The sequence below is a fragment of the Vicugna pacos genome, chromosome 22 (genome assembly GCF_048564905.1).
Source record: "Vicugna pacos chromosome 22, VicPac4, whole genome shotgun sequence".
NCBI lineage: Eukaryota > Metazoa > Chordata > Mammalia > Artiodactyla > Camelidae > Vicugna > Vicugna pacos.
The window spans coordinates 6,267,665-6,292,651 of NC_133008.1; the positions used below are offsets into that span (position 1 = coordinate 6,267,665).

Sequence of the window (24,987 nt, forward strand, 5' to 3'; positions counted from 1 at the left end):
CATGCCGGTGAAGCCTGTGAGAAAGAGACAGGACCCACTGGGGACCGCAGTTGGTCCTAAGCCTAAGGTGTTGTGAGACCTGGCAGCCCCAGCTTAGAGACCATCTCATAACCTCTAAGCCATCCGCTCCCCAGTCCAGAGTCGGCTGCGCCGCCCACACCCACCAGAATTCCCGGCACCTGCTGGTCTGGTGCCAGAGGGGCCTCTTGCTCCTGGCACCGCCTGTCTCCGGACAGCATGCTCCAGGTGTAGGGGCTGTGTGCTGCAGGGCGGGAGGGCCAGGACAGGGCTGAGGGGGGTTCACACGGCCCCCTGAACTCCCTTCCTGGCCAGGTACAAGGACAGAAAGGCGGTGTCCGGGCGCCACAGCCCCCACGCTCTGGTGCTCAAGGAGGTGACGGAGGCCAGCGCGGGCACCTACACCCTGGCCCTGTGGAACTCTGCGGCCGGCCTGGCGCGCAACATCAGCCTGGAGCTGGTGGTGAACGGTACGGCGGGCAGGCAGGAGCGGGCGCGGCGGGCGGCTGGGTGTACTGGGCCGGGTGGCTGACCGGCTGCCTGCCTGTGTCCCCAGTGCCTCCCCACATCCATGAGAAGGAGGCCTCCTCCCCCAGCATCTACTCCCGCCACAGTCGCCAGGCCCTCACCTGTACCGCCTACGGCGTGCCCCCTCCCCTCAGCGTCCAGTGGCACTGGCGGCCGTGGACACCCTGCAAGACCTTCACCCAGCGCAGCCTGTGAGTGTGGCTCCACCTGTCCTCCCCTGCTTCCCCGCTTCATCCCCAGCCTCCGCCAGACCCCTACTCACTGCCTGCACCCCTCCCCAGAGCCCTGCTCTAAACTTGAACCCTATCACGATTCACCTGTAGCCAATCCCTGACCTCACCTCACCTGGGCAAGGCTCAGGCCCTCCAGTACATCAGTCAGGCCAGGCTGGACACTGGGGGTGGTCCAGGCCCCACCCACTTCCCTTGAAAGCAAAGACCCCAGACACACAATTGCATCATCTGGAGGGGACCAAAGGACACGTCTCGGGGCACCACACAGGCAGAGCTAGGCCAGTTTTGTGAGACTCGTGCTGAGGAGCCCCGAGGCACACCGAGCATGCCCAACACCCATCAGCCCATCAGCGACCCCTTAGAGAGGAGAAGGGTGAGGTCGGAGAAGGGGTATGACGTTCCTAAGGCCACGGCCCTAAGCAGCAGATCTTGCCCAACTTCTGGGCCACACTGCCCTACCTGAGGGGGCACTGGATGGGCCAGAAGAACACTCGGGGCAGAGGTAACTTGGACAAGTGAGGGCCGAGAAGGCAGGGCACCAAGGTGGGCAGCAGCCTTGAAGGTACTAAGCAGTCAGTGAACGGTGCTGCTCAGGGAACTGACAGGTCGCACCTGCCATTTAGCAAGAGATCCTAATGGGCTGGGGGCATGGACACAGGCTGGGAGGGACGGGAGCTGGGAACCCAAGGGAGACAGGGTGGCCATCCTAGCAGAGGGGCTGTGGCCCTGGCACGGTCATGTGGGGAGGTTCAGCAGGGGTGGCCTGTGGGCCTGAGCCAGTCCACAATCTTCAAGGCTAATAAGAGATTCTATCAGACCACGAGGCTTCAGGTCATAGCTGGCACCCCCAAATGTACTTCCCTCTGATGCTCTACCGTTATGCTCTGCTCCACTGGGGGCAGACAAGAGCCTCCCTTGGTCCACCCCTCCCCCGGATCCCCATCCCAGCAGGAAACCCAAAGTGATGGGATGCAACTCAGCCGAGGGAGGGGCTGCAGCTCTGGAAGGGTTGGGGGGCGGCTAGGGAGAGGGCTTCTTGGAGTAGGAGTGGTGACTTTGCTGCCCCAGGAGAGACGGGTGAACTTTGCAAGATGCAACACCTGCAGGTAGTTAGGGACGGGGGCAGGGCAGACTGGAGAATGACCACAGAGCCACAAGTTGTGGTGCTGTGCAGGTGCAGGCCCTGGCCCCGGGGCAAGGCTGTGTCTGGCAGTCCACGCAGGATGGGTTGCCAGGCCCCGAACATGAGGGTAAGGAGACTGTGCTCCAGAAGCAAGTTCCCCGTTCCCCTTGCTCACTTTGGGGGCAGGTCTTACGCACAAAGATGTGAAAGGATGACCCTGAGTATGACAAAAACTTGACCCTACCCTCGGGGTGGGCCCTCCCTGCCCGCATCTCTGACCCGCCCTTGCCTCTCCTTGTTTGTAGCAGCCGGCGGCGGCGGCAGCAGCGAGACCGAATGCCACAGTGCCAGGACTGGAAGGAGGTGACCACACAGGACGCCGTGAACCCCATTGAGAGCTTGGACACCTGGACCGAGTTTGTAGAGGGCAAGAATAAGGTGTGGGCCATCCGTGCCACAGGGGGAAACGGGAAAGGAAGGCGGGGTGGGGCCCTCTCCTGGCCTCCTCAGTGGCCCCCAGCCTTGCAGAGCTCTGGGGATAACAGCTGAGGCAACCTTTCTGCAGTGTCTCTGGGCATCAGCTTCCCTGCCTGTGTGTAGACGTGGGGCCAGAAACCTCCAGCTGCTTCCCATGCAGGGAAGCTGAGGTTCACGGCTGTGGGCCCCCACTGCCCAGGGCTGGGAGGGCTGGGGCTGGGGGCCGGCTCCGTCTCCACCAAAGGCTGCCGAGCTGCTGGCCCAGGCTGGGGGCAATGCCTAGAAGAGGCCAGGCAGGGGAAGGACCGAACAAAGGCACCCACTTCCTACAGTCACTTCCTGTTTTCCTACACACCTCTAGAGCCTCTTCCTGTTCCAGGCTGGCCAGGAAGTGCCCGGCCTGGGATGGGGGTGGGGTCTTTGGATGGTAGGCAGGGCCTATGGTCCTCTCTCCTCCTCCACTTCCAAGCTGTCTACTCCCCTCCCCACACCCCCAGAGTCCTTCTGGAGCCCTGGAACCTAGCCCCTCCCCTTGCCACTAACCAGGGCACTGGGAGAAGTGCTCATGGGCAGCCCTGGGGCATCTGTGGGCACATCACAAGGATCTCACGCAGTGACCATCTGCTCACCTTGGCCCATAGGCTGAGCCTTGATGTGACCAGAGCATGAACCCTAACTCTGGCTTGGACCAAGCCAGTGCTACCAGGACCCTGTCCCTTCCTCCACAGGGCCACAGCCTGAGCCCATCCACAGCCAGAGGTCCTGCTGGTCCCGCCTAGCACTGCCCTCTGACCGCAGCACAGCTGAGGCCAGCTGTCCATAGCACTGTCCCTGCCTCACCATTGCTGGTCCTGTCTCTGAGCTTTGGTTGTCTCCAGTCTGGAGCCTCAGTTTCCTCCATTACTCTAGTGGGCACAGCAACCTCCTTACAGAGAGAGGAGGTCAGGGTTGGGGAGCTCATGCCTGACATGTGTCCTGTCCAGACGGTGAGCAAGCTGGTGATCCAGGATGCCAACGTGTCCGCCATGTACAAGTGCGTGGTCTTCAACAAAGTGGGCCAGGACGAGCGGCTCATCTACTTCTACGTGACCAGTGAGTGACTTGTGCAGACCGGGATGGAAGTTGGGAGCCAGGTGGGCCCGGGAGGGAAGCAGGCCTGGGAGAAGACGATGTCCCCAGACTGGGGCCCATTGAGTTTCTGGTGACCTTGAGGCATCCAGGGCCCATGGGGCCCCTGGGTCTGGGCAGGAGGAATGGATTTGGAGGTCACTGGCATATGGACTGGGATGGTGAGCCACTGGGATGGGTTGGCACAGTCTGCCCACAGCCTTGGAGGTGCCTCTCTCAGGGGCGCCCTCTTGTTCCCCACAGTTTCCCCTGACTCCACTTCCCTCCCACCCCCTTCCTAAGCCTGGATCCACATGGCATCTGGTTCTCACTGCATCTTGCCCGGGGAAGGAGGTGTAGAGTTTCCTGAGATTTTCCAATGTGTTGGTGTCCTCAGGAATGCTAAGAACTTTGGAGGGGAGAGGAGCCCCTAGGAGCTCGGCAATGAATGGCCAGAGGGACAGAAGGAAATTGGGAGGCATTGCTAAAAGCTAATGAAGCCCAGATAGCTGCAAGGAGAGGGCAGTGGTGGGGAGTGGGGTCAGCAGTGAGGGAGAATGGGGACGCAGGCCCCCTCTGAGCCTGGTGGCAAGGAACTCATTGACGACCTAGGTTCCTGGGAGAAGAGGGGCAGCATGTGATCGGAGCTTGTCCACAAAGGCAGGAGGTGACCCCAGCGGGGCTGACCTCAGGGATCTGGTGTCTCGTCAGTGAGAGGGCGAAGAGGGCTCCAGTGTGGTGTCCCTGGCCCAGACACACCTGATGCACACCCTGGGGGAGAGCTGAGGGAGTTCGAAGGCCACTGGGAAAGGGAGAGAGAGCTCCTGGGCAGACCGGGAGGTGAGCCAACAGAAGACGCCATGTCACAGAGATTGTCCTCCCTTCTCAGCCATCCCCGACGGCTTCAGCATAGAATCGGAGCCATCAGAGGAGCCCCTGGAGGGCCAGGCCGTCCGCTTGAGCTGCCGGGCGGACAACTACACCTACGAGCATTTGCGCTGGTATCGCCTCAACCTGTCCACGCTGCATGACGCGCACGGGAACCCGCTGCTGCTCGACTGCAAGAACGTGCACCTCTTCGCCACGCCGCTGGCCGCCAGCCTGGAGGAGGCGGCGCCCGGGGCGCGCCACGCCACGCTCAGCCTGACCATCCCCAGCGTGGCACCTGAACATGAAGGCGACTACGTGTGCGAGGTGCAGGACCGGCGCAGCCAAGACAAGCACTGTCACAAGAAGTACCTGTCAGTGCAGGGTGAGGCAGGCAGGGCCGCTGGGGGGAGGGGGAGCCGTGTTTCCCAAGCAGCCATCACCCCCTGTCCAGCACACGCCTGGGCAGTCTGTTCACGAGCCTGATCCTGCAGGAGCGTCCCCCTCCCCAGGCCCGCCGTGGAGGTGCGCGGCCCTGCCCGCCCCGAGCTCAAACCCTGACCTTTCCTTCAGCTTCAGGGGCTCCTAGCCCTGGAGGGCCCCTTGCTGGCGCGCCCTCCTGCTTTCTGCAGCTCCACTTAGCGCCCTCTCGACCCCGCCCCCAGCCCTGGAAGCCCCGCGGCTCACCCAGAACTTGACCGACCTCCTGGTGAACGTGAGCGATTCTTTGGAGATGCGGTGCCCGGTGGCCGGGACGCACGTGCCCAGCATCGTGTGGTACAAAGATGAGAGGCTGTTGGAGGAAGAGTCCGGTAAGGAGGGGACGGACGCTGGTGAAGGGCGGGGTCCGGAAGCTCAGTGAGGCCAAGGCCCCAGACCTACCTAAACTCGACCGTCTCCCCGACCTGCGGCAGGAATCGACCTGGCGGACTCAAACCAGAAGCTGAGCATTCAGCGCGTGCGCGAGGAGGACGCGGGCCGCTACCTGTGCAGTGTGTGCAACGCCAAGGGCTGCGTCAACTCCTCCGCCAGCGTGGCGGTGGAAGGTCCGGCCTCCCTCTCGCGCCCCTCTGTCCACCCTCCGCCCGTCTGCACTTGGCGCCTTCTTCTGGCCACCTCGCTGCAAGTCGTGCCCACAAGAAGGGGCACCTCCCAAAGGGTGCACCCTCTCTCCCCTCACACACGCACACACTAGCCCCTTTCTGCCCACTCAGGCTCAGAGGATAAAGGCAGCATGGAGATCGTGATCCTTATTGGCACCGGGGTCATCGCCGTCTTCTTCTGGATCCTTCTCCTCCTCATCTTCTGTAACATGAGGAGGGTAAGCACTCGTCCCCCTGCCCAGCCTCTCCCCAGCTCCTCGTGGGGCCTCTCGCCACCCTGGCTAGCCCTTAAGTTAAGGAATATGGTCCTGTCCTGGCTCTCCCAGAAGCCCTGACTCCCGTGAGCCCTCCCTGACCCTTCCATGCTGGGCTCTTAAAGGACCAGAGGTTTTCTGTCTGTCTTTCCCCTCCTATATTGAAAGTCCCTAAGGAGATCCCATCTGTCCTGGGCAAAATTTTACCCCAGGTAGGGTGGTATGGCCAAGTCAGCGAGCTTTTCCCCAACCCCGCTCCCAGCCAACCCATGCAGACATCAAGACTGGCTACCTGTCCATCATCATGGACCCCGGGGAAGTGCCTCTGGAGGAGCAGTGTGAATACCTGTCCTACGATGCCAGCCAGTGGGAGTTCCCCCGGGAGCGGCTGCACCTCGGTGAGGCTAGCACCCAGCCCGCCCCGTCCACCCTGTCCCACTGGGCAGAGACAGCTTCAGCTGCTGCGGGGCGGGACAGCCTGGAGCCCTGAAATCCCTCCATTCTCAGAACTCATGCCAGAAAGTCTCACCTGGCCCCCACCTGGCCCGACCTGTCCATCTGGGCGTGCAGCCCCAGAGCCACGATCGGGTCTCCCAGTTCCCAGGCCCCCAGGGTCACTTCCTGCTGCTCTAAGCAGGGTGGGCCCATCACACCTGCTGGGAGAGGATGCAGGCCTTCCTGTCTGTCTCTCCTCTCCCTCTCTTCCCTCTCCCGCTCCCCATGCACTTCCTGTTTGGCAGAGGGGCTCCCGACTTTCCTCCCCCTCCTGAGCCTTCCTTCCTGGCCCTCCGCAGGGGTTGTCCCTGCTGCCCAGTCCTCTCCACCCTCACCCCCATACAGCTCATCTGGAACCAGCTCCCTGCCCCCACAGGGAGAGTCCTCGGCCACGGGGCCTTTGGGAAGGTGGTGGAAGCCTCGGCCTTTGGCATCAGCAAGGGCAGCAGCTGTGACACGGTGGCTGTGAAAATGCTAAAAGGTGTGGGATCCGCGGGTAGAAGGGGCGGCTGAGCTGGTGAGGAAGAGCAGCTCTGGGCGGGCTGGTGGGGCTTTGGTGCAGGAGGGGAAACTGCAATTCAGAGCCAGAGTCTTACCCAAGGTTCTACAGGGAATCCGTGGGGGTCAGAGCCCGGCCTGGGCCCCACCTCTGAGTAACACTTACCAGTCCCACCTAAACCTTTGCGGCAGAGGGGCAGGCAGGGCCTGCTGGGGGCCTTGCGCCCCTACAAGTACGAGCGCTGAGCCATGCCTTAGCTAAGCTGAGAGGCCCGGAAGTAGGGACGCTCATGGGTTGGGGCCTAGGCGCAGCGGGCCCGGCACCTTGCGAAGTCCCCGTGTTCCCTCTAGAGGGGGCCACCGCCAGCGAGCACCGCGCCCTGATGTCGGAGCTCAAAATCCTCATCCACATCGGTAACCATCTCAACGTGGTCAACCTCCTGGGGGCGTGCACCAAGCCCAACGGTACAGAGCTCGGGCGGCCTAGCCGGCGGGAGGGCCAAAACCCAAGGCGCGCCGGCTTTCGCGTGCCAAGGGCCGGCGGGGCGTGGGGTGGGCGGGGGCGAGGCGGGGCGCCGGAGGGCTGTGGGGCGGGGCCGTGGCTTGTCCTCCCTCGCGTCCGAGCGCCTGGCTCCCGCCCTGTCCCGCCCCAGGCCCCCTCATGGTGATCGTGGAGTTCTGCAAGTATGGCAACCTTTCCAACTTCTTGCGCGCCAAGCGGGAGGCCTTCAACCCCTACGCGGTAGGTGGGCGCCCTGCCGGCGGCCGGAGCGCTGCTCGGGAGCCGGCTGGGCGCCAAGGTGGGCTGCCGGGAAGGGGGAGCGCGCCTCTGCCGCGAATGGCGAGGGCCGCCTCGGATCCACTTTGTGCATTCGCAGGAGAAGTCTCCTGAGCAGCGAAGGCGGTTCCGCGCCATGGTGGAGGGGGCCATGGCAGACCGGAGGAGGCCAGGGAGCAGCGACACGGCCCTCTTGACGCGGCTCCTGATGGGCAAGGGCGGGGCAGGGCGGGCCCCTCGAGTCCAAGGAGGTAAGAGTCTGACTTCCTGTTGCCCAAGGTGTCTGGCACGATCACACCTCATGAGCAGGGGCCCTGGGACAAGCCAGCTGGGGCTCTCCTGGAGGGCCTCGCGTGGGAGAGCCTTAGCAAGGGAGGGCACCTCAAGGATAGTTTTCACTTTAGACGTTTGATTTGGGCATCTCTAGATGAATAGGGGCTTGCCTTGCAGACATGGTGGGGAGCAGCCCCAGACAGAAGTAGCAGGTGCAAAGGTCCAGTGCGGCAGCAGCAGCCTCTGCTCTGAGTAGGTAGTGGGTGTTACAGAGTGGAGGCTGAGGGGCAGGGGAGGCCAGCATGCTCATTGCCCAGCCAGGAGGGATGCAGCCAGATTCAGCACACAAACGTCCCCTTGGGGGGCGGGGTGGAAGATGGGAGTCATGGAGGGGGCCCCCTCCTGAGCCAGCCTCACTCTTTTGTGCAGCCGAGGACCTGTGGCTGAGCCCACTGACCATGGAAGACCTTGTCTGCTACAGCTTCCAGGTGGCCCGAGGGATGGAGTTCCTGGCGTCCCGCAAGGTGACTGCCCTGGCAGGCTCTCCCGAGGGGGAGAGAAGCCAGACCTACCTGCCTGCCAAGCTTGGTCCTTGTTCTGCCCATGATGATACTGTGGTCAAGGGGCATCTCTCTCGCTTTGCAGAGGCGGGAACTGAGCCTAAAGGGTGGAACTGACTTCCCAAGATCTCCAGCTGGTCAGAGGCAGAGCTGGATGTAGAATCCATCTGCCCAACCCCACGGCCTCCTCCGCTGTCACCACAGTTACAGGAGCTCTCTCCATGGCGAATCCTGGGGGCACACAGAAATCTGTCCCCGAAAGAGCAGAGCTCAGGCAGGGAACCCTGGAGCTCCAGGTATGGGTGTGGCCCCAGGGATCTGCTCTAATCGTACCATTGTGCCTCCTCCCGCCTCCAGTGCATCCACAGAGACCTGGCTGCTCGGAACATCTTGCTGTCAGAAAGTGATGTGGTGAAGATCTGTGACTTCGGCCTGGCCCGTGACATCTACAAAGACCCCGACTACGTGCGCAAGGGCAGTGTGAGTGCCATGGAGGGAGGGCGGAGGCTGAGGGGCAGGGAGCAGAGTGGGGGACTCACCCCCACAGGGACGCTAGTGACTCTGCTGAATGACTGGAAGCAGATGAAGGGAGGCAGGGCTGATGAGCAGGGACCATGATGCTCCAACTGGAACTTGTGTCTGGCCCTGCAACTTGGTCCACTAGGTGGGCAGTGATGCCCCATGCATGCCCCATGGGGGCTGGGCATGCGGAAGCGGACCCTACGTGTTGTCTGTCCTGGAGCTGGCTAGACCTGGTATGACACAATGTACCTAGTGTACCTGGTGTAGCAGGGTCACAGAAAAGCACGTGGGTGCTGGGTGCAATGTGTGTCTCACTGGTGGTGCTCAGAGGCAGCCAGGCAGGCATCTGAGCATCCGAAGCTGATAGGATGTTAGGGGTTTGCCCCCTGGGGAGGAAGGAAAAGGCTTGGAGAGAGGGCAATGGGCAAAATGGGCCCAGGCTGCAAGGGGCCCACTGTACAGGCTTGTCCTTCATTCTCACTCCAAGTGTGTGGGGGCACTTGGAAGTGAGAGTCAGATGTGCCATCCGGAAGCCTCCTTTGCAGGCTAGGAGGAGAAGGGAGTGGGGTTGCTGGTGTGGAGGGAGAGGCCAGTCAGGAAGGGCCATAGCCCTCAGGGCTTCCAGGTAGAGGCCACAGGAGGACGGGTCAGGAGTGATGCCAGGCTTCCAGTGTGGGGACCAAGTGAGTGAGTGCATAAAAGTGGCGCTGGTGAGGGTGTACAGGGACACAGCGTTCCTCGGGATGCGGGGCCGAGAAGTCTGGAGCTGGAGGAGGGCTGCAGGTTTTCCCTGGGAGAGCACAGCGGAAGAGAGGGGCCCAGATGGGTCCAGAAGAACAGCAGCAGGGCAGAAGCCTCCAAGGGAGGCGCCAGGCACCTGCAGGATGCGGACGAGGGGCAGAGCGAATTGCAGGAGCCATCTGAACACACACAGGATGGGTGTGACCCAGAAGCCTTTCTTGAGGCGTGACTCTAGAGTCCTGCAAAGACTGGGAAGAGGAGGGGGGTGCCCGAGGGTTTGGCCTCTTCCCTCCCTCCCTCCCCCACTGGGGACACGACGTCTCTCCTGCAGGCCCGGCTGCCCCTGAAGTGGATGGCCCCCGAGAGCATCTTTGACAAGGTGTACACCACGCAGAGCGACGTGTGGTCCTTTGGGGTGCTGCTCTGGGAGATCTTCTCCCTGGGTGAGTGCAGGGGGGGGCAGGGGGGATCACAGGCTCCGGGTCGTATCGCCAGCCTCTCCGCACAGGGGGCTGCGTGGCCCAGAGGTTTAGCCCAGGTCGTTCTGAGGCAGGTGGTGGGGAGCCCCCTACCTCTCCCCTTCACCTCCAGCATGGGCCACCTGCGCACCACCTGGAGGGCAGTGCGCTCCAGCCTGTGCCAAGGCAGAACCCTTTGTTCGCTCAGCAGCCCCTGGGCGCACGACAGGTCCCAGAGGGAAAGGCCATACGAGTTTCTCCAGATCTCCCCCTCCCTGGCTGAGCCCCCTCCTCACCTGCCCTTGGGGCGGCCGGGAGGAGACTGGGGGCTCACTCAGTGACCACACCTGTGCAAGCTCCGTGGGAACCTGGGCCCCGCTGGGACCAAGATGAAGCCCCCCCACCCCCGCCCTCCACCAGGGTAAGGGTGAGGCAGTGAACACACTGAAAACACTGAGTGGCAGCCATGACCAATGACTCTTGGTAAAAAGAAAAGAGCGTGGAGAGAGCGCAGGAAGGATGGATTGTGTGTGAGCCGGAGGGGCTGGGAGGGGTCGGGCTGATGGAAGTGGGAGGGGTGGAGGCAGGGGGCCTGGGAGGACAGCAGTCCAGGGCGAAGGGCAGCCGGACCCACAGTGGAGGCGGGCAGGGTGTGAGCAGGCGGCCAGGGGAGATGCAGCAAGAGGGGGCCCGCGCGGCCCTGCAGGCCAGGGGAGGACCTGAAGTTTAAGTCTACTGGGAGCTGTGCGGGGGTTTTGAAGGAAGGAGAGAGCAGTCTGACTCGTATTTTAAAGGGTTGCCCGGCTGCTGTATGGCTTGCAAAAGCTGTTTTCCCCCCTCGTCAGGAAAGGCAAAGTCCTGGGAAGAGAGGGCGGCGAGGAGGGGTTAGGTCCAGGGCCTGTTTGCTGGCAGAGCCACGGGACTCAGGGCAGGACTGGGGAAGGCATCTCCGAAGAGGGGTCACTGTGACAGGGCAGCCCAGCTGATTCAGCACCCCCAGCCCGGAGACTCCCAGGATGGGACACGTTTCCACTAACATCTCTGTAAAGCGCTGATGCTCATGGCAACCCTACCAAGCAGGTGCCATCACAGTCTTAACCAAATGAAGAGCTCGCCCTGGGCAAGGGGGCAGCAAGATGAGCGCCTGGCCATCAGGGGCCAGGACAGAGGCAATTTGGGGTCTGGGCTAAACAGCCATGGCCGGCTCCCCACCCACCCCACCCCATCCTGTTCCTGCCATCAGGGGCCTCCCCGTACCCTGGGGTGCAGATCAATGAGGAGTTCTGCCAGCGGCTGAAAGAGGGCACCCGGATGAGGGCCCCAGAGCTGGCCACTCCTGCCATGTGAGTCTCCTAGGAAGCCCTCAGGCACTGGGGGGCCAGAGGGATGGGTGGGCACCACAAGGGAAAGGGGAGGGGAGATTGGATACAGGCATGGGACGGGGTGGAGGGGGCATGCAGGCAGGGGGAGGAGATCGAGGTCCTACAAGCCCAGGGCGGGTGGGGAGAGGGGTGGGCTGCAATCTAAGTTCCCACTCCAAGTGATCCACTAACTCCCCTCCCTGCAGGCAGGAGAGACAAGCCAGCCTAAGCCCAGGGGGAGGGAGGGAGAGAGGGGCGTGTGGAAGGGGCATGAGAATGGAAGCTAGGCAGGGGGCGGGGCGGGGGGACTGCTGGCGTAAGGTGCAGCGTGCACTCAGACCACAGTCCCCAGCTGCCTGTACCCACAGACGCCGCATCATGCTGAGCTGCTGGGCCGGGGACCCCAAAGAGAGGCCCGCGTTCTCAGACCTGGTGGAGATCCTGGGGGACCTGCTCCTGAGCAGGGCCCGGCAGGTGAGCCCCGCTCTCGCTGTCCTGCTGCAGCAACTCCTGGCCCCCAACCCAGGGGCCGCGACACAGCTGGTCAGAGCCCAGCTCTGCCCACGAGGAGCCCCAGGCTGGGCTTGAGGGAGCCTGCAAGGAGCCGCCTTCTGGCAATTCCTTCTCTGCCCCTTGCCCCCGCTTTTGGTTTGTGTCCATCTCCCCAGCGGTGGGGAGCCAAGCCAGCTCAGGACTGGCTCTGCACCAGGTGCCCTGGGCCCTGGAGGAGTGAGCGGGGAGCTGCCTGCTGCCCCAGCCTCCGGGGCCGGAGACGAGCACTCGGGGTCCAAAGCTGCCCCCGGGAAGAGGGTGGGGAGCACTTGTGCTCACTCCTGAGGCTGTGGAGCAACCAGGGCTCAGGGGTGAAGCTGCTCTCGCTGTGGCTGCCTCCTCCTCTAACGGGGCACCTGCTAGTCCTTGGAGCCTTGGAGCGCAGCGCTGGGGGCTGGGAGGCCAGCTGTCCTGAGCGCGGCGCTGCGGGCCGAGGGCGCGCGGGGCCTCTGACCTGGGCTGTTTCTGCCATTTCTGCCAGGAAGAGGAGGACCGCCTGGCTCCCGGCAGCTCTCAGAGCTCGGAGGAGGGCAGCCTCTTGCAGGCATCCACCACGGCCCTGCACATCGCCGAGGCCGACGCCGACGCCGAGGACAGCCCACCTAGCCTGCATCGGCACAGCCTGGCTGCCAGGTCAGCCACCCTCCTTCGGTCCACGGGTCCCCCGACAGGGGGAACGCAGTTTGGACATGGTGCACTTTAACCTCTTCAGTCATCAAGGGAAAGCAAACTACAAAGACTTCAGAGGCCATTGTACACCAACCCAGACAGCAAAGCGATGCTAAATGACAGTGGCGGCGGGTGACATCCTGCCTCTAAGGTCATGTGGCCTTGCAACAGTCCTTGTATCTGCCTTCTGGCCTCCTGTGTGTGCCCACACTCCTAGCCCCGGGAGGCCCTCTCCCCAGTTTCAGGGGAGCACCCATTTCAGACAGTGCCCTGGCCAGCACCGCGCCACAGGGAGAGAAAACGGAGCCAGTGGCAGAAGGGCGAGTCCCACGGGCTGCTGTCAGGGACCCCGGGAGCAGAGCAGGCCACTCGCTAACCTGTATGCAGCATTTACAGTGTAGCCTGGGTCTCCAGAGTTCTGGACAGGGGTCTCTTGCCAGTGGACGTTTCCACCAGGAAGGTCACGTATCCACATTCCCATCCACACTGCTGAGAGAAGGGCTTTGAAACTCGCCACCCCGTCTGCCCCAGCTCGAGCAGGGCCCGGTCTGGAGGACAGGAGCAGCCAGCTGTTTCTTGCCAGGCTCCTTCCACCAGCCCCCCAACAGGCAGGCGAATGTGTGTGCGCGCGCACACACACACACACACACACACACACACACACACACACACACAGGCATGCAGGTCAGGCAGTAGCTGGTGGCCCATCCTGGGGTGAAGGCCTCCTCCAGTCTCTCCAGCTCCATGTCTCACCCGTGCTGGGTGCCCTCCACTCCCCTTCCACACCCTCCCCAGCAGTGGTGGGACGTTCAGTCCTCTTGCACAGGAAAGGGGGTCCAGTTCAGAGTGCAGGGGCTTGGGGAGGAGCCCAGAGCAGCACACAGACCTGGGCCCATACTCATGCCCAGGCCGGGTCCTTCCCCAGGGAGGGGACGCAGAAAGAGAGGTGGAAATAGCTTTCAGGAGGGACGCTGGGGCACATTTATCAGCACTTCCCATTTCCTCCCCACAGATATTACAATTGTGTGTCCTTTCCGGGGTGCCTTGCCAGAGGGACTCAGACCCAGGGTCCCTCCAGGATGAAGACATTCGAGGAATTTCCCATGACCTCAATGACCTACAAGGCCTCCGTGGTGAGTGGGGTGGGTGGGCGTGGGCACCGCAGGTCCAGGCTGCTGGGCTCTCTCGGCAGGGGTCAGGTGTCAGGAACCCCTGAGGCAAGCAGCTCCAGAAAGGGAGCCAACTGTCTTTGAAAAGGTCAAGTCCAGGATGCGTCCCAAGCACCTGGGGTCTGGACACCCGTGCAGCGTCACCGTGTGTCTGCCACTGTCACCTGTGCCCTCCTCACACAGAGTCCCCCCTTCCCGGCAGCCCAGCCCTCTCTCTCCTAGCAAGGTAGAAACCCCAGGAGAAACCCAGTGGAAAGATGGCTTTTCCTTCCAGATAATTCTCCTGGGATCAGTGCGAGTCTCCTGGCCCCTTTGGTGGCCGCCAAGCCACCTGGCCAGAGAGAGGAGGAGACTGGGGTCAGGGTCATGAGAAAACCACCCGTGTCCTCAGATGCCATCAAACAGAGCAGGCCTCTCACAGCTCCGTGAGGCTGGAGCCAGTGTGCCCACTTTGTAAAAGCACAAACAGCCCCCAGCCCCCTTCCAGAAGGGGCGGGGCAGGGAGCACTGGCCCAGGGAGGCTGGACGGCGGGGACAGCTGTGGGGTCCTGGACCAGTGCCATACAGACCTGGGCTCACGTTCCAGAGCCAGATGAAGATAGTGGGGGGCCCTCAGCTCTAATGGTGTGCAGTTCCCCTCCATGTAAATCAAAATGAGAACCACGCCAAGTCACACTAAGGTGACAGCCCCACTAAACCTGGGATGTGTCTGAGGGTTCTTTTTCTATACTACAAGCTGCCAGATTCTTTCGATGCTTTCTCTGCTTCTCCTGCTCTGCCTGTGAGTATGGCCACCACCAGGGGTGTCCCAGCTTTGCCGCCCTCCTGAGTAGCTAGGCATGGCCCCTGCCAGGCCTCAGTTTCTCCCTCTGTGGCAGGGACACGTGACCCTTACTGCAGGCTCTGGGGAGGCATGGACACCCGTCTCCCTCACTTTCCGCAGGATGAGTGTTAGGTCAGGGGCGGTACAAGTCCACATCTACAGTGCCACTGTGGACGGGCCTCGGTGGGGCCCACAGCCCTGGCTTGCTCTCTCTGCACAGGATAACCAGACAGACAGTGGGATGGTGCTGGCCTCCGAGGAGTTTGAGCAGCTGGAGAGCAGACACAAACAAGAAGGCATATTCAGGTAAGACTTCTGGAGCCTCCTCTGCTGCCAGGGGCCAGGGGAGGGCGGCTGGGCCTGCGTGTGCCTGTCACTCTTGCAGGTGAAACCTTTCGTGGCTTCATGTTGCCCTTTTGTGTGTTCAAGTCCAGCTGCCCTGGGACTTGAGGCCTTTAGCCACCAGCCTTCCCAAAGGAGCCCCCTCCCCCTTCACCATCCTGACCCAGCACACCTGGTGCTGGTCCCCAAAGCTCCCTGCCATCTGACAGATGTTCAGAGGCCACCTCTTTGTGAAACTGAGCATGATCCGCCGTGCCCAATGCACGTAGCACCCCTCGCCCAGCCAGGGGAGGCCACCGCTGTCCTCTGTCCCCAGCGCTTAGCCAGGTGGCCACAGGAGCTAGACAGGCCACATGAACTAGAGCTGGCTGGAGCCCTACTTTGATGAGAAGACAGTTACAGAGAAATCCTCCTGTGTGCCTGCACAGAGGGCAGCCTGCATAGACCTCCATTTGCCCCAGAAGGTAGCTTCCCCTCCAAAAAAAACCCCTGAATGTTTAAACTTTGAAGGGTGTATTTAAGACAGTTAAGCGTCTACTTATTCCCTTTACAAGCGGACTTGCTCATGGTTGTGTAAATGACAGAACCTGTAATATGTGAAAGAGAACCCTTCCCCACTTTCTTCAGACTGCTGTGTTTGGACTGCTCCCTCCACCTTTGATGTCTGCATCTCCAGCAGGAGCCCCTTTTGGGTCATCTGACAGTTTCCCAGGGCAAATCCTGGCTTCTGCCGGGGCTGTGGTGGAATCAGTATGCAATGTTGCCACCGACTGTCGTGCCCGAGGCCGCAGGCTTTGGTTTGTATCACTTTAGATGGTTGATGGCGTTCTCACCTCTCTGGTAGGTGGAGTTAGGGCCTCGCAGCTTAACCCGCCGCCTGTTATTTTCCCAGCAGCCTGCAGAGTGTGTGCTCGCCGCCCTGTGCACGTTGGCGGTCGTGGGGTCATGTGTCTAGGGATGACTTCTGCACCTGCATCGTGCACCGTGGCCTCCTTTTTTGCTTTCATTGATTGTCAGGTGATCTCTCTTTGTCCCCTCGTTTGGGGAAATTAGTGCTCACTGCACTGACAGAAGTAATTTCTGGCTAATGTTTCTTTACTAAACGCTATTTCATCCCCCCCAAAAGAAATTCGATAAGAGGAGCCAGAGGATAAAAGCTACTTAAGTTCAAATCTGCACACGTCTTCCTAAAAGCAACACACAAAGGCCTGTCGCAGCCTGTGCCTGTGATGTGACAAGGCGAGAGGCTCCAGCTGAGCGTGTTTCGGAACTCAGCGCCAAAACCGGCAGAGCGGTGGCTGAGCCACGGCAGAAAGAGGACAGCATGGGAACTGCCCTGTGAGAGGGGCTGAAGGTCCTTGGGACAGTGGCCACACAGTCTGGGAAGGCAATAGAGCATGCCACCAGGGGACCGTCTGGGGAAGGCACTGCTTCTGAAAGGCAGAGAGCAGGAGGCAGTGTGCACCCAGATGCCTGGTGGTGAAGGAGGAAGAGAACTGCAGAAGATGAGAGTCCTACGGAAGCAAGATTGTGTTAAGAATCCAGAAGACAGATACACACCCAAGGATCTGTTCACTACAGCAACTGCCCCTCGTGATAGTGATGACAAAGGGCACAATTCTCTTCCCAGGTTCCTTTGGAAACACATGATGTGGCACAAAGGGGTGTAGCAGGTTGCTTGGCAGGTGCATTCACTTGACATATGGAACAGTCTCCAAACAGGTGCAAGGATGGACTGTGTGCCTTGGAGGCATCCGCTGGGGAGAAGGAGGGAGTTTATCTGCCAGTCCTTTCCTATCTTCTGCTAACCACTGGTCAGTACTCACCTCATGGGGAGTTAACTCATCTTCGCTTCCAGGTGGCTCACCTGGTCCTGTTAGTGGCCACTCAGGATGCCAGATCCCATGCCCTGTGGTATGGTGTTTCATCCAAGTCTATAGGCGGAAGGACGATCTGGAGACCCTGGCTTGTGGTTGGTCAGGCAGCTGGCCTGACCGAGAGGGCCTCACACTCCCTGCTAAGTGACTGGCTGGTCCATGGGATGTGAATGGAGCCACTGGAAAGAAGGTTGCAGTTGAAGGAATTTAAGGTGATACCAAAGATTTGGATCAGATACAGTGCTCCTGAATGAAGAACGCTGGCCTCTTCCATAGGATAACCTCAGCATGAATAATCATGGACAGAAAAAATAAGCACCATCCACACAGACTTATTTAAGAGTGGAAAAGGAAATTAGAATGAAAAGTTTTGAGGAGCTGTAAACACTCACAAAAAAAAAAAAGCATAGAAAGACTGATACAATGTGCCCATGTGAATTAAAGTCATAATTAAACAAGGAGCTGCACTATGAGTCAGAAATGCAAAAATTCAGAGTAGAAATGGGCAAACGGTGTGAGGATAGCAAATGGGAGCTGTTGAAGTCAGGGGACAAATGGAAACAAAAGACGAATCATCTCAAGAATGAAAAGCAAAGTGCCAAAGGGATAATAAGATATGATCAGACTGTCACTGGAAGGCACAGAGGACAGACGTGAAAAGAAGTCAAGAAAATAAAGCCAAAATAAATAAAGAGGCAAAAAGGATCAGAAAGGATGTGAAAAATCTCAAAGTTGAGTAGAAAAGATCCAACGTATGTACAGCTGGAGCCTCTGAGGAAGAAAATGCCAACAGTGAAACAGAACTAATGTTTCAACCATGAAATTCAAGATAAGTCTCTTACATAAAAGGAGACCTGAATCTACATGGTGGGAGGGGACCTGGGAAGACTGGTCCAAGAATAGCAAACTCTGAGACATAGCCTAGTCCAGCTATCCGACTTTAAAGGTAAGCGTTCTGGAAAACACCACATGATACCCCTTAGATGTGGAATCTTAAAAAAAAAAAATAGGGCACAAATGAACTTAGCTACAAAACAGAAACAGACTCACAGGCACAGTGAACAAACTTATGGTTACCAGGGAGTAAAGGGGGTGGGAAGGGATAAATTGGGAATTCAAAATCGGCACCTCTTTGGGAGTGATGGAAATGTGAGCCCTCTTGATTGTGATGGTGGTTTCATAGGTGTCTACATCTATCAAAATTCATCAAATTGTACATCTGAAATATGTATAGTTTACTGTATAGGAACCATACCACAGTAAAGGTGTAAAGAAAGAAAGAAAGTAGAATTTCGATCAATGTTGAAAAAAAAAAAAAGATAAACGTTCTGGGAATTCAAGCAAAAAGACCAAGTCACTTGTGGAGAAAAAGAGTCCAGAATATGAAAACGAACATATGCATGTACATGCATGACTGGGACACTGTGCTGTGCACCAGAAATTGACACACTGTAACTGACTGTACTTCAATTTAAGAAAAAGAAAGAAGGAAAAAGAGTCAGATTGGCATCAGGCTTTTCAGTAGCACCATGCAAAGCAGAAACAAACATGAAAGCAAAAGCAAAAGCAAAATCAATGAAACAGCATTTAAAAAAAAAAAAAACTCCAAGAGAATGAGAGCGAAGGCGGGCCAGTCGCGGGCCATCAGCAAGATAGAGGCTGCGGGGCTTCCTGGGCCGGGATGAGATGCTTCGGCTCCGTTCTGAAGCCACTGGAGGGTCTGTCGGGAGGGAAAGTACACCGTCTGAGTTGAAGGATCTCTGAGGACTGGCTGAGTGGAGAAGGAAGATGCAGTCGGGGAGCCCAGAGAGCGCTCAGATGGCAGCTCCCGGCCGCGTGGGGCGGGGCACGGAGAGCACTGGACAGGGGGGTGAGGGGAAAGGAGGAAGAGAGGATGACACCCAGATGCCCGAGCCGTTGAATCAACGTCCGTGCCGTTTACGAAGACTGCAGGACTGGGTGAGAAGCAAGTCTGGGGGAAGGCAGCTGGGCTTTCTCTGTCGTGCCCGCCCCGCTTGGGGCCGAGGAAGCGCCAGTGTTTGCCGGCAGGCACGGCGGTTTGTCTTTCTATCTGAGTCAGGTCTGCCTGTGTTTCCACTGGCTTCGGCCCATTCCAGTCAGACCCCACCCCGATGAGGCTGCAGTCACTCTTCTTTTCTTCCTGATGCCACCTCCCCTGTCTCGGCAGCTGTCAAGGACCAGGCAGGAACGTGGACATGACCGTGGCACACCTCGACCCCCAAGGGAGGCGGCGGCGGCCGGACCGGGGGGCCCGGGGCCAGGTGTTCTACAACAGCGAGTACGGGGAGCTGGCGAGGCCGCGCGAGGAGGGCGACCGCACCCCGCCGGCCCCAGGGCCCTTCTGTGCAGACAGCAGCTACTGAGAGCAGCTCCAGGCAAGGCCCCCTCGACCCTGGGCTCCAGCAGTTGCCGGGGTCCGTGCCTGGCCAGCGGGCAGAGGGCTGGAGGCCCAGGCCAGGGACTCACCTCCCTTAGTGTGGGCTGGGAGGCAGAACACCCAGGCCCCAGGGCTCCCCTGAACCCCATCGCCATCCTGCCCGGGGCCACCCTACAGACCCCCAGCGCCCTCCTCCCCTTCAGACTCAGATGCTGCTTAGCCACAGGGGCAACTGTGGGCCAGCACTGTCACAGGGTCATCTCTGTGTGCCTCACCCCACCATGGTGGGTGGTGTGAGCCCTGACTTCTGATGCGGGACATGAGGGTCTGGGGGTCACACAGCGGTGGAGGTTGAGCTGCAGTCTCCCAGCCCCCACCCCAGTGCTGCTCCCTCCACGTGGCTCTCTGTTCCTGTGGGAACGGCTTTCCTCTCCTGGGCCGAAAAGAGGGCACCATATTTCCAGCTTAAAGCAGCAAATGAGGGATTTGTGTGTGTTTGGGGGCGGGGGTGGGGTGTCCTCTCCTAAGCCTGGCCTAGCAGCTAACATCTCGGAGCAGCTCTCAGCCCGTTAGCTCACCTTCTCCTGATGCGGAGAACTATTCAACATTGTTTTTTTAATTAGACCTTCAGAGACTCCTTGAGCTGCTGTGAAGAACTGACTTTGCAACACTTCAGTCTGAAGGGAGCCCAGGGAAGGTCTTTCTGAATCTAGACAATTCCTGCCTCTGACCTCCCGGCAAGTGCTGGCATAACAGACCCCACCATGGCCACCTCTTTCTGGACGAGGTCCCCAGCCCCACCTGCCTGGGCCAGATTTGGAAGGACCACCTGATGGTCCAGAGCCGCCCCATGTGAGAAACGCCTGGTTCTTCTCTCTGGGACCTGGATCTGCCACCGGAGGCACCTCTCAAGCTGTGAGCATCCTTCCCACGTGTGATGAGAAGCAAACACTGTGGGCTCCACCGAGGAAGGCCTGGGGCCGGCCCGGAGGACCAGCACTGCTCTGTGCCATGAGGCCATCAGCGGATGTTTCTGTGGTCCCGGGGGGACCCTGTCTTCTGCCCGCTGGTCTGTACCTGGCATCAGTGCCCTGGCAGGTCAAGCCTCTGCCGTCACAGGGGCACAGCTGAGGACCCTCTGGAGGCTGGAGCCATTCTGCCCAGGCCCCCCATCCCAGTGCACACTGCTCAGTCACCCACACCCCCCGCAGGAGAGGTCCCCATCCCAGTCATCCCACTTAGCACCACAGCAGTTGACACCCCACCCCCCCACTCCATGAGACGCTTGCGGGACAGGCGGCTGGTGCAGTGAGCAGGGGCTTGCCCAGCAGACCCCCAGCTCCCCATTACGCATGGTTCCTTTAGGATGCGTGGAATGCAGGTGTGTGCAGTCCTCACTGTCCCCGGTGGGCCTCCTCTGATGTCACCTGACTGTGAGACTTGGGTCTCAGGCTTACCTGGTGGGAGTCCAGGGGCTGTTCTCAATCAGAGGAGCAACATGCAGCTTGGGTACAGGGTCCAAGCCTGAGACCCCTCCCCACGTGGGTACCACTTGTTTTGTCTCCTCCTGTCACATAACTGCACACACACAAATGTACCGAGAAGAAAACCTACCCCCGCCCCTTATAGAACATGTGCTCCGAAAACAGTATTTAACAAAAGATAATAATAAATTCGATGCCAGTCTTTGAGTTACAGTGAATGGGTTCTCAGCTAAGTCCCAGCTCTCTGAAGATTTTATTCCAGCCTGCCTCTCGCCGGATCGTCAGCCCCATGAGGCCACTGGACAAGCCACGCGAAGGGAAGGTCAGCAGAGGCGGCTCAGCACCCCTCCTCTCCCAGCCGCCAGCAGAGGGCGCGGGAGCACCGGGACGCCCGGCCGGGGAGCGTGCGGCGCGGCTTCCTCTAACGCTTGTGGATAAAGTGGCAGCGTCTTGTCCCCACCTCCTAGAGCCGAGCGCTGCCTCGGGCCCTGAGGGCCTGGGAGCACCGCCCAGGCCGGGCGCCTGCTGCCAGCTCCCCGGGTCCCCCACCCCGGCAGGAGCCTACCCCAGGGCCAGCCCGAGGGCTGCGCGCGCCGCTGGACCCGCGGTGCGGAGGGTTCTGAGCGGGGACCGCAGCACCGAGGCCTGCGCGGAGAGGAGAGCTCTGGCCCGGGGAGCGTGGCAGGGCCCCCGCCGCCTTGCCCTGCGGTGTGTGTGTGACAAAGGGGCGGCTTCAGGCTGGGGCGTGGCGCTGGCTGTCTGGACGGCGTCTCCCAGGCCTCCTGGGAGCGGCCAGCCCAGCAGCCGGGCCAGGGCCTTCGGGGGAAAGCGGGCTGTGGGCGGGGCCCGGGCGCGTGGGGCTCCGCAGGGCTGTCCGCGCCGTCCGGCGGGCACCTCACCCAGGGGAGGCGAGGGGCGGCCAGCAAAGGTCAGGAGCCAGAGGCCACCCTGTGCTCAGGCCCGGTGCCTGCCCTGGCCAGGCTTCTCCCACTCCTCGGGGGCCTGCTGGGTGCCTACCACCCCCAGCTGCAACGCCTGCTGTCCCGGCCTTGTTTTCAACTCTCGTGGGCAGAACCCCTCTCCACAAAGGTAGCTGGTGGTGGTGGCTTTGCCGTACTTGTTACCTCTATAATAATTCTAAATGTGAATACAGAAAAGACCCCCATTGGGTTTGGACATTTTAACCCAACAGTCTCACTGGTTGAATTTTTGCCACTTTCCCTGAATGGACATCTCAACTCAGGTGACAGCCATCAGGAGGCCTGCCTGGTCACCCAGCCCCAAATGCGCCCACAAGTGGTGGGAACCAGTGTCCCCACTGTGCCCAGTTCCAGGTGGGGCTGCCCTCACCCGGTTGGGCTCCTCTGGTCCTGCCTGGGCTGGATGTTCAGGGCTGCATCGAGTGTCATCAGGCCCCAGTCCTGCCCTCACTCACCAGAACACCCGAGACTGCAGGTGTGAACGGGCCCTCAGTCGGGGAGGGCGCCCTCAGGAGGCACCCCGCCAGGCGACGGTGCGTCCCCACCTCAGGGCCCCTCAGCCCTTCCCACCCCCGGGAGGCTCTGGTCTCCTCCTCTCCAGCCCCAGCCCTTCACAGGGTGCCCACCCACCCCGCCGCCCCACCTGCCCTCGTCCCAGCCCCATGCTCCCATTCATTTCTACCGGAGAGCTGTGCGTTACTTCCTTTAGGAGGAATTAGGCCAAGGGCACACGTGAGTGTCCCTCGATTCCATCCTGGTCTCACCACTGCCCTTTGGCATCGGGCTTTGCAGTAGCCCCAGGCCCTGCTCTGAGCCACGTATGGTCTTAAGCTCTGGGACACAGCAGGGTTCACAGGCCACAGTCCCTGCTGTAAGCAGTGACACATGGACAGAGCTCTGCATGGGAGAAAGATTGGCGGCAAAGGCCTTGGGTCAGAAGGAAGGAGGGGGCCTCGGGGGGGTGGAACGAGGAGAAGCTGGCAGAAGCCCATCCTATGGGGCCTGGGGGCCCAAAGTTAGGGGTTGGTTTCTTATTTTAAGGCAAAGTTTAGAGAAAGGGGTGATGTGCTCTGACTTCCACTTACGCTCCGAGAAGCACACATCTTGAAGGAATGGAGCAGGGCCTCCCAGAAGCCAGGCAAGGCCTGGGTGGGGAGAGGCTGGACTGCACCGGGGCAGCTCTGAGGCATAGGGGAGGGCAGCTTTGGAAGACGCAGGAAGGGCAGAGGGCTCTGCTTTTGGATGGGTCCTTGTCCAGGCTGGATATGCAGAAAAATTCTTTTTCCTAAGTGGTCGTCCACAAGAGCCGGTCCTAAGACTGCGCCACCCCCATCGCCTGAGGCCCAGGGCAAGTACCAGGGGAAGAGCCCAGAGGACAAGGGCAGGACAGGGATGGAGTCTGACCCACATGCAGGGAGGGGTCTTCCTGGCTTCCTCAGGCCTGGGAAGCAATTGAGGTTCAGATGGAAAAAGAAATAGTTCAAAAGGGAAGGGAGAGCCAGCGCCAGAAGCACCCGGGATCTGCTGGATGGGGCACAAGGCCGGTGCCCTGGGGAAGCCAGAGGGCTACTCGGAGGGAGTGGGCCAGGCCTCCCGGCTCTGTCAGCACCCTCAGACCCACAGAGGCCCTGACCCTGATGTGCACTGTCAGCAAGGGGAATCCAGGAGCCAGCTTCCAGCACAGACACTGGCCTCCTCCACCCCCATGGTGGCCTCCCGCAGCCCACTCGTCCCTAGCAGGCCCAGGCAGGCCACAGAGTGTATCTGAGGTGCCGGCCAGTGCCCATGTCATGGGACCACTCCACCAGATGTCCACATGCAGGTTCAGAGAGGGGACTGGGAGCCTCACCGGGAGGGAGGCCTGCCCTGTGGGCCAGCAAGCAAGGCCGAGGGGCCCTGAGCCACCAGGCAGAGAGCCTGGGCCAGGCCGTGCGCTGGAGTCTGCTGGGGGCTGAGAGTGGAGCACGTGGCCTCCCGAGGCTAGATGGCCTGCGCCCATGTCCTTCAAAAGCAATATTAAAAGTCAACTGGGATGGAGGGGAGGGTGTAGCTCAAGTGGTAGAGCACATGCTTAGCTTGCATGAGGTCCTGGGTTCAATCCCCAGTACCTCCTCTAAAATTAAACAAATAAACCTAATTACCTCCCCTCTCAACAGCAACAAACAAATTAAAAGTAAATAAACTTTAAAAAGTCAACCGGGATATTCATTATTTTATAATATCTATAATGGAAAAATAATCTGAAAGAGAACATATATTTATATATATGTATAACTGAATCACTTTGCTGTACACCTGAAGCATTGTAAATCAACTATATTTTAATTAAAATGTTTTTAAAGTCAACTGGGAAAGACACTGTCCACAGTGGCATACAGCCCCAACCCCTCCCCTCCATTGACTCACCCACCTACCCACCCACCAGACACCCATTGCCCCATCCGTCCACTCACCCACCCATCAATCCATCTGTGGCAGAATAAACGGGAACTCACTCACCCACACAAACGTCCTTCTGGGGAATCACAGGGAGACTTTTGGGGGCCACAGCCAAGGAGGATGAGGAAAGCCAATCGGGGAGGCCTTCCGTGAGGAGAACAGGCGGGAAGCCTGTTGCTAGAAGGATTAGGGTCAATATGATTTTAATAGAAGAACACGCATCCTTTGTATGAGACCAGACTGAGGAGTTGTGGGAGTCCGTGGGCACCCCCTGAGCATCCAGCTCAGCCTGTGCTGCCGGGCGAGTGAGCGCCCCTGTCCTGGGCCATAGCGGAGTGCATCGCACCACTGTCTCTTCAGAGCCAGCATTTGCAGGGAGATGGAAACCCCTTTATTTTCCAGCTGGAGCCAGAGGTGGCAAAGTTTGTCACAAACTAAACGCGCGGGGCAGGAGGGATTCTGAAGGGGCCACTCCAAAGGGGCTGAGGGAGGAACACAGAGAGGTTGGGAAGAAAGAACTGAGGGCTTTGGAAGGCAGGGGGGCAGCATCTCTGAAGGCCTTGGTGGCCCTCCATGGGACAGGGGGTCCAGTTGGGCAGGTTGGGCTGGCTCCCGGGGTGATGTCTCTGTGCCGCCCTGGGCTGCTGTCGGGGGTCCATCTGAGCTGGTTTGTGCGCAGGAGGGCAGCTAGGTGTGGACCCCCTGGAAGGAGACAGATCCCCTCCCGAGAATGGAGGGCCAGATAGGTGTCGTGGTTCCCTCCATGGCCTGTGAGAGATGAGATTAACAGAAAGGATTGCTATTAAGTCCTTGGGTTTTAAGCTGTTGAATCAGCTTCAAAGAGTCTTCACTTTGGGG

At 59.9% G+C, this 24,987-nt stretch overlaps 1 protein-coding gene across 2 annotated transcripts in view; it reads left to right on the forward strand.

Annotated features, from left to right (window-relative positions):
• Window positions 1-20,917, forward strand: part of FLT4 (fms related receptor tyrosine kinase 4) — a 38,565-nt gene extending 17,648 nt beyond the window's left edge. The window contains exons 9-31 of one of the 2 annotated variants that reach the window (XM_072947057.1): window positions 334-488; window positions 575-737; window positions 2,208-2,340; window positions 3,363-3,471; window positions 4,376-4,738; window positions 5,019-5,165; window positions 5,268-5,399; window positions 5,568-5,674; window positions 5,973-6,108; window positions 6,582-6,686; window positions 7,055-7,168; window positions 7,357-7,445; window positions 7,582-7,732; window positions 8,184-8,278; window positions 8,672-8,794; window positions 9,909-10,020; window positions 11,279-11,378; window positions 11,765-11,870; window positions 12,430-12,581; window positions 13,630-13,750; window positions 14,830-14,915; window positions 19,017-19,224; window positions 19,850-20,917. In XM_072947057.1, coding sequence (XP_072803158.1) covers window positions 334-488; window positions 575-737; window positions 2,208-2,340; window positions 3,363-3,471; window positions 4,376-4,738; window positions 5,019-5,165; window positions 5,268-5,399; window positions 5,568-5,674; window positions 5,973-6,108; window positions 6,582-6,686; window positions 7,055-7,168; window positions 7,357-7,445; window positions 7,582-7,732; window positions 8,184-8,278; window positions 8,672-8,794; window positions 9,909-10,020; window positions 11,279-11,378; window positions 11,765-11,870; window positions 12,430-12,581; window positions 13,630-13,750; window positions 14,830-14,915; window positions 19,017-19,212 — 2,995 coding nt within the window. In that variant the 3' untranslated portion in view covers window positions 19,213-19,224; window positions 19,850-20,917. The remainder of the gene's footprint in view (window positions 1-333; window positions 489-574; window positions 738-2,207; window positions 2,341-3,362; window positions 3,472-4,375; window positions 4,739-5,018; window positions 5,166-5,267; window positions 5,400-5,567; window positions 5,675-5,972; window positions 6,109-6,581; window positions 6,687-7,054; window positions 7,169-7,356; window positions 7,446-7,581; window positions 7,733-8,183; window positions 8,279-8,671; window positions 8,795-9,908; window positions 10,021-11,278; window positions 11,379-11,764; window positions 11,871-12,429; window positions 12,582-13,629; window positions 13,751-14,829; window positions 14,916-19,016; window positions 19,225-19,849) is intronic. The other variant, XM_072947058.1, reaches the window with a different exon arrangement.
• The last annotated feature ends 4,070 nt before the right edge of the window (window positions 20,918-24,987 follow it).